The following is an 8322-nucleotide window of genomic DNA, read 5'->3' on the forward strand; positions in this document are numbered from 1 at the left end:
CTGAGTCTTCATGCAAATGTGTTTGTATTTAGGGGTTTCCTTATTCTTGAGGGCCCTGGGACTGCAGGAGCCCCAGATATCTCTGTGGGGTGATGGTAGGAGGTGAGACTGGACAGAGAGGGTCAGCCCAGAAGTTGAGAGAAGCAGAAAGCCAGGTCTGAAAACTGAAGCCAAGGCTCTGAGTTGGGAGTCTCAGGGCTGGAGTACGTGCATAGTGTGCATAGAGCTCTGGGTTCCATCTGGAGCTCGGTCCTTGCGCACGCACACACACCGTTGGTAGAGTACTTGCAAACATGCCTGAAGCCTCGTCCGCAGTGGTGCATAAACTCGACCTTTGGGAGAGGGAAGCAGGAAGATTAGGACTTCGGGTTCATTCTCAGCCACACGGTGAGTTTCAAGGCCAGTCTGGGCTATAAGAAACCCTGCCTCAAAAATAATAATTTTAAAAAGATTTAGAGGCTGCCCCCTGATTAGGCAGGAAGACAAAGAAAGGAAAAAGCTTTTAAGTATATCTGGATTCGAATCCCAAAGTAGCTGTTCAGCAAAGGTCATAACCCTTCATTGTTTTAAGCCTCAATTTCTTTTTTTTTTTTTTTTTTTTTTTGTTTTTTGTTTTTTCGAGACAGGGTTTCCCTGTAGTTTCTAGAGCCTGTCCTGGAGCTAGCTCTTGTAGACCAGGCTGGCCTCGAACTCAGAGATCCGCCTGCCTCTGCCTCCCGAATGCTGGAATTAAAGGCGTGTGCCACCACCGCCCGGCCAAGCCTCAATTTCTTTATCTGTGAAATGGGATCAGGGCAAGGAGGGACCAACTGTAACTGCATATCTTCTTTTGAGACAGGGTCTCTCTATGTAGTCCTGACTGTCCTCAAGCTTGCTATGTAGACCAGGCTGGCCTCGAACTCACAGAGATCCACCTGCCTCTGCCTCCCGAGTGCTGCGATTAAAGGTGTGTGTGTGTCATATGCCTAATTGTAACTGCACATTGTATTATCGCTTCTCTTCTTTGGGAGATGAGTCAGCCTCTAAATTCTAGAATGATTCTACAAGAGTCCTTGCCTACCTGGAGGAGGGGAAGGGAATGCCTGGATGGGTGGCTGTAAGGCTTGCTTCAGTATGCTGGGAGCACAGACTGCGCTATCAGGGAGCCTGGGGGCTTCCTGGGAACCAGCATGGCCTTGCTGTGCAGGGGCCCTGCCTGGGCTCTCTCCACCACCCCCGTTGCTCCCATTCTACAAGCTACCAGTTTGTCCCTCCCTCCCTCCCTGCTGCTGCCTGGGGCACAGGTCTCAGACAGGGCCCTCCCTTGGGCCCCTCTGGTCCAGCCCCTGGGGCCCAGCTGGCTCTTTGTCCAGGAGGTGGCTGAGGCAGTCCTAGTATCTGATTGGCTGGTCCAGTAGCCATGCTGCTGACTGCCAGCAGTTCATTCTTCTGGGCTGAGGTACAAATTTCCACAGCCTGGAAGGCAGGATGGACTGGAACTGACCCAGGGAGAGGGCTGTAGAGTAGGAAGTGGTGTTCCGTCCTCTCTCTCAGGAAACACTCCTGTCTCCCACTGTACCTGCCCAGGCCAGCCTGGACACAGGGAGCAGTGATACTCATTCTCCTTACACTCACAGACAGTGTGACAGGGGCTGTGATGGAGAACACTGGGATAACGGAAACCTCGAGGAGGCGCTTAGGGTCCCCTGTCTCCTGCTGCCACTACAACATTCAAAGGCCTCCAGAACCTCCACGAGGCCATGGGCAATGGCTGTAGCCCAGGAGTGGTGGCATTTAGGACCACCGCCATTCTGCAGCTCCAAGTCAGATTTTTGTTCACAGCATTGCATGCAAAGATGGGGTTCCTCCTTTGAAAGGAAGGGCTGAGTGGTTTATCAGTGTCAGGGCAGGCATTGAGGAGAGGCTGGAACACAGTATATAGAAACCAAGGCTGAGGTTTGAGTTTCGCTGTGCTACCCACACACTGGATGATTCTTGCCAGTCTCAGTCTCCTCACCTGTGGAAGGGAACCACCAGTCTGGTGGAGCAGCCGGTTCGAGAAGCCTTCATCCAGGGCCAGTGACTGGTGGGTACAGTCTAGATGGGAACCTTCCTCAGGAAGCCTGATTCCCTGTGGGAAGTGGCTCTCAGGGATGCTGCCCGATTACCTGGAAGGGCACACGTCTCTAGACCTGTTCCCAGCTTTTGAGTAGGTGTCAGGTCTGGCCTATGGCCTAAGGAAATAACTTCTCATGCTAGACCCAAAGCCACTTTTCCTGGCATCTACAGGCCTGGAAGAAGGCAGGTTGCCCTTTTCCTTGCCAGGCGGGTAGGCAAGCAGCAGGAAACTCCATCCTCAGTGTCTAGGAAGAGCAAGTACCCCACTCAGTGTGGCACAGACTCCAAAGTCAAATTGTCCTGGTTTCAGTACTGTGGATCCCGGTGACCTCAACAGGTGACTTAGTTTCCCAGAGCCCCACTTTCATTTCCTCCACTGGAAAAAGGGACTGGTCATGATATTGCTGTTGACCGTGATGACACAGTGGTGTCGTGTATTGCATAGACTCAGCTTAGTGACCATTAGCCACTGTGCCCTGCCCTTCCGTGGGAAGAAACATTCTACCCCACCCTGGACTCCTAGGGTGTCTGGCTAGACTGTAGTTAGCCACCCAGTCACCCAGTGCTCCCCCTTCAGACAGGGATACTCAAGAACCTTAGGCCCAGACGTACTAGGATGCCACTTCTGCATGTGTTACCCAGAGGAAACTGGAAGTGAGCAGAACTCTGGGCATTTGGGAAACTGTTTAAATATTTTCCTGACAGGTGCAGGGCCAAGAGGTTGCAAAAAGAGCTCAGTAGAAAACTAGTGTTTCAGTGGGGTTCTTCCACCTTACTGCTTCCATGTGTCTGCTTTAGAACATATTTTTAGCTGTGTGTGGTAACCCGTGCCTTTAACTCTGAGTTCAAGGCTAGCCTGGTCTACAAAATGAGTTCCAGGGCAGCCAGAGCTGTTACATAGAGAAATTCTGTCTCAAAACAACAAATACTGTTTTTAAGTGTGTGTGTGTGTGTGTGTGTGTGTGCGCGCACACGCATGAACATGTGTGTACACACATGCGTGTGTTAAGTGTAGGTACCCTCAGAGGCCAGGGGAGTCAGATCCTGTGGGTGGGGCTGGAATACAGGGAGCTATGAGCCACCTATTTCAGGTGATGGCAATCAGACTTGGGTCCTCTGAACCAATGAGCCATCTTTCCAGCCCCAGATATACCTGCGTTTGTGGGCACTGGCATCTTGGGGTACAGGAAAGAGCTATGGAGAAGAAAGATACCCAGGTGAGTGAATGAGTGTGTTGATGGATGGATGAAGGATCAACCGGACTCTGCCTGTCGGACCACCTGGAATTCCAGTGTCTGTCAGCAGCGCACAGTGATGAGGGGTACAGTCTCCATGCGGGGGTTCGGTCATGGCTGAACCGTGGGACCCAGTGCCCAGGTTGGTCAGCTTGAAGGAGGTCCAGACATCACATTTTGAAAGCTTTCCTGATATTTATGTGCATCAGGGTGGCGAGCCAGTTAGGCAAGGTGAGAATCTGCATGTTTCCTACATTTCCCATATTTCCACATCTTGGAAATCGAAGTCACCTGCCAGCATCGCCAAGCTAGCCCTTGTGTGGAGGAGGCTCGGCTCTCTGGCCTCTGGAGTATTGCCCTGTGTCTGGGACTGCAGTCAGAAAAATTGGTGGGTCTGTGAAGTGGCCAGGGCTGCATTGCCTACTGCCTGCCTGGGCTACATCGCCCCCTAGTGGAGGCCATCTAGCAGGCGCTGCAGGCGGCATGATTGAACACTTTCTCACAACATTTGTTAGTCTCTAGCTGCTGGAGACCCTCCCTCTTCTTCCATAAACAGTGACCTTTTTGTCCCAGAGAATGGTATCCATCCTAAAGTGGTAGCCACTTTCCCCAACACATCCTTGTTGATGTATGAGCAGCTGGTACAGTAGGGAGGGCCACATCTGCAATAGGTTCTACTAAGAGGAACTAGGGGGTTATTCAGAATCTGCCAGGGTGGGAAGGGCTCAGAGGGCTCCGGGACCTCCCACGGCTGTCTCACCTTAGCAGGACAGTCCTCTGCAGCTCTCCCAGGCACTGCTTCCACTTTAGAATCATCAAAGCTGGATGGGACCCCTGGATCCCTCCACCCGTGACTGTGCCTTGGGTGACTGCCTATGGAAGACCAGAGGCTGGATGGCTGGGTCTGGTCTTCTGAGTTCTGACCACCAACCAAAGAGGGAGGACATTGCACGCAAGATCTGAAAACAAAGAAGGGGATCAAGGACAAAGGAAGGTTCCCCAAGTGGGGAGCCTGGCTAAAGTCACCACGACCTAGATGGCATCGGTGTTCCCTGAGTCTCATTATCTGACTGACTTCAGCCCTCCACCTCTATAGCCTCCATGATTCCAGTCTTTGAAACTTAATGTCTGTTCCTAAATCAGGCTTTTTAAGTGGGTCTTAGAAGACCCACGGTTTCTTCCCTCTGCCTGTGTTAAATACACACTCAGCCCTGACATTTGCTGCTCAGCCCACGTTAAGCGCTGCACAAAGGCCAAGGCCCTGCGGGAAAGAACTCTTCTCTGAGATGCCTGCTGGAGTCTGCCTTTCCTCTGATTTCACTTGGATAGTGGGCACATGTGCTGTGGGCGGTGATGGTGTGTGCGCTGTGTGCCTGAGTTCTTATCTTCCCTGGAGAAGCGGGTGCCTGCCGTGTGCCAGGAGCACGACAGGTGTCTCAGAGCCTTCACCCAGCAGATGTGAATGAGCATGCTTAGCATGCACTGTGCGTGGCCCACAGGCTCCTGACAATGACACTATGTGAAGCTCTGTTCTTCTTCCCTGCACCGTGGCCTGTAATTAATCTTCACAGCAGCCCCTGCGGAGATGGGTGTTAAGCCCCACAGTTCACCAATGAGTCAGCAGACGGTCTGAAGAGTGAAGGATTTGCCCCATAGCTCCAGGAGGCTCCTTGGAGTCTATGAGTTAGTTCCCTGGTCATGCTTTCTTTGGCAATGAGTATAATTGCTCGCAGGCCACTGGGTTTGCTCAACACTAGTCAGGGGGAGAATGGGAAGATGCCCCTCCCTGGACCACAGAAGCCCAAAGAAGAGAGAACATGAGCAGGAACTGCAGAGGATAGCCAGGAGGGGACATAGACAGCTTGACTTGGCCCTGGAAAGCCTTTGAAGATTATAGATCCCCAGTGGATACCTTTGTGGATTCACAGTTTGGTAACTGGAGGGAGCCAAAGGGGAAAGGGATGGTGTTGGACCAGGTTTTCACAAGTAGTCACGGGGAAACTTTCAAAAGGGACAATCAGCTATGTCCCCAACATACTACCTCCTGTAGGTCAGAAGCCTGCCTCCTCCTTTCTGTCCTCCGCAGATTCCCAGACAGCACAGTGAGCCTAGATCACAGCTAGAGGTCAGATACTGTGTCCAGATGCGTTTGGGTAAGCGAGTGAGCACACGGCAAAAGAGAGCTTTTCACCTAGGCACGGCCCTGCACCCGGAGGAAGCAGAGCTGATCTTCAGGCCTGCCTGGGACCAGCAGTGGCCAGCAGAGGTGTGGAAACTGACTCAGGGCTGAGGCAGCCACAGGAGGCCCCAGCTTATTAAGACACCTGCCAGCAACAGCGCAGCAAGGCTGCTCTAAGCTGCTTCCTGGCCTTTAAGTCCTAGGTTCAGAAATAAGCCAAGCAGACACACTCTGCCTCAATAGTGAGTCAAAAACAACACATTTCACAAAATAGGTTTTGTTAGCTTAATTGTTCTTGAATATCCTGTTTGGAAACAAGGTTTTATGTTTCAAATGTTTAAATTTTTTTTAAACTCTGGCTCAGGTATGTTAATAGCTCAGTAGTAAAGGCCCTGTTGATAATGGACCCATACTCAACCTCCACCTGGCATGCCTAGGAATTAGCATTGCTGGTGGTCAAATTCTAGAGCATAGGCCTAGAGTGGAATCTGGGTCTATACCGGCTTGCTCCATTCCATGCGTCAGACCCTAGCCGGTTCCTTGTTGCTGCTGTTGTTTGGGTCGTAGGCAGTCTCCAAAGGCTTCTGTGGAGTTTTGTTTCTTTCAAAGCTATGTTTATTTAATTGTATGTGCATGTGCACACATTCACATTAGTGTGTCATGGCATGTCTGTGGACATGAGGGTACAACTTACGGGGGTTGGTTCTCTCTACCATTTGGGTTCCAAGGATAGAACTCAGTCTTGGTAGCAAGTACCCTTATCTGCTGAGCCATCTTGCAGGCCCTATTTCTTTTTAAAATCTATTCTCTCTCTCTCTCTCTCTCTCTCTCTCTCTCTCTCTCCCTCTGTGTGTGTGTGTGTGTGTGTGCACATATATGCCCATGGAGGCCAGAAGTGTGGCACTGGATCCCCTTGAGCTGCAGTAAAGTGTGGATAGTCTTAACAGTGCCAGGAATCCTACAAGGTAGGGGGGCACATTCCAGGCACAACAATAGGGTAAGGAGCCCTGGATTGGGAGTCAAGAGTCTACAGTAGGGTCCTTCATCTTGCCATCCCCCTCTCCCCTACACCCGTGGACTTGGAGTCATCAGCCAGCTCAACAGTAGGAAAATAAGTGCCAGAGGCTTATAGGAATGGCACACAGATCCCATGCGGCTTTAAATTATGAGAAAGAAAATTTGAATGTCAAATGTCCCAGTTCTTGGCACAATTTAAAATAAACTGATATGAACAGCGGTAGTTCCCACTGTCACAAAACTCCACCGCAAGTGGCAGCGGCAGTAAGAGCCAGCGATGCCTGCGGTGTGGTTCCTTCTCTGCTCTGGTTTGGTGTCATGACCCACACAAAACTCTTGTCCCTTTCTGCTCCTATTTCAAGAGCAGCACAGCTGGCCAGTCAGGCGGCCTCCATATCCCCCCACCCCTTGGAGCATCCAGGGCCTGGAGACACTATAGTGTTGCAGGCCTGGAGACACAGGTCGCTACAGTGTTGCAGGCCTGGAGACACAGGTCGCTACAGTGTTGCAGGCCTGGAGACACAGGTTGCTACAGTGTTGCAGGCCTGGAGGCACAGGTTGCTACAGTGTTTCTTGAGTAGGTTCTAAAGGCAGATCCTGCACTAGAGGATTCCCTGGTGCAGGAAGGGTCATGACCCTGAATTTTTGAGCAATTAGTAAGCACTAATTGTGTGTGAGGGAAATGGGCAGATAAGGAGCAGGCCTGGAGGTCTCGTGAAGACAAGGTTTTGTGAGCATGGAGATGTGCTAGCTTTTCTCGAGTGGGCACCAACAACCAAGGAATGTTCCCTGGAAAAGGGTACAGCTTATTCCTGATACCCCCAAATAAGTAAGTCCCACAATAGGATATGCTTTAAGTCGTGATAACACCAAGTGCTGGTGGGATGCAAAACACTGGGCTCCCTGTTGGCAGCAGTGGGAATAGAAACTGGCCTCATTTCCCACTGAAAGCAGTTTGGCATCAATGCTGTAGCCCCCCAGTGGCTCCATTCAGAAACAGTTTGGTGGTGGCCTAGAGTGCCCCACAGGCAAGAAATACTTGTGGCCAAACGTGTGTAAGGAAGCAATTAGAAATGACTGGAATGTCGTTCACAGAAGACGCCTAGAACAAGGAGCACAGTGCATTCCCTATACAATACTGGTTCTATTTTGAGATCCAAGCATCAAGCCTCCTGTTTCAATTCCACTAACATCCCCAGCTTCTATGAAAGGAGTAGTTCATACCTGTAATCCGGGTATGTACTACATGGTGAAACCATGTGACCAAAACCTAACCTCCAAAACACTTTATTTTATTATGTATTTATTTTGGTTTTTTGAGGCAAGGTTTCTCTGTAGTTTTGGGACCTGTCCTGGAACTAGCTCTTGTAGACAAAGCTGGCCTCGAACTCACAGAGATCTGCCTGCCTCTGCCTCCTGAGTACTAGAATTAAAGGCTTGTACCACCACCGCCCAACTTCCAAAACATTTTTAAAAGGGGTACAGGAAATAAGGAAATAGAGGGGAACTGTGAAGCCCCCTTTCCTCCTCTTCCTCTTGCTCCCCCTCTTTTTTTCTAGAAGGATATCATTCAGTAGCCCAGGCTGACTTCAAACCCACGATCCTACTGCCTCAGCCTCCTGCATGCTGGGACTGCAGGTGCATGCCACTCCTTGTGACTTGTGATACCCTCTGCCTGAACCAATGCAGACTCTGAACCAATTCAGGAGACTAGGGTCATCCAGGCTCTAGAGTTGAAGGGCCTGAGAGTCTGAGGGAACCTCACAACCTTGGCTTCCATCAATAACATTTTAC

General features: G+C 50.8%; 1 protein-coding gene across 1 annotated transcript; it reads right to left on the reverse strand.

Annotated features, from left to right (window-relative positions):
* Nucleotides 1-5: 5 nt before the first annotated feature.
* On the reverse strand, nucleotides 6-4802 carry LOC121676943. Its single transcript, XM_042054008.1, has 4 exons — nucleotides 4654-4802; nucleotides 4093-4291; nucleotides 1997-2110; nucleotides 6-332 (listed from the first exon to the last, which is right to left on the reverse strand). The coding sequence occupies exons 1-4, from the start codon at nucleotides 4800-4802 to the stop codon at nucleotides 123-125; spliced, it is 672 nt and encodes a 223-aa protein (XP_041909942.1). The 3' UTR covers nucleotides 6-122.
* Nucleotides 4803-8322: the final 3520 nt, after the last annotated feature.

The sequence above is a fragment of the Arvicola amphibius genome, chromosome 12 (assembly GCF_903992535.2).
Source record: "Arvicola amphibius chromosome 12, mArvAmp1.2, whole genome shotgun sequence".
NCBI classification, from domain to species: domain Eukaryota; kingdom Metazoa; phylum Chordata; class Mammalia; order Rodentia; family Cricetidae; genus Arvicola; species Arvicola amphibius.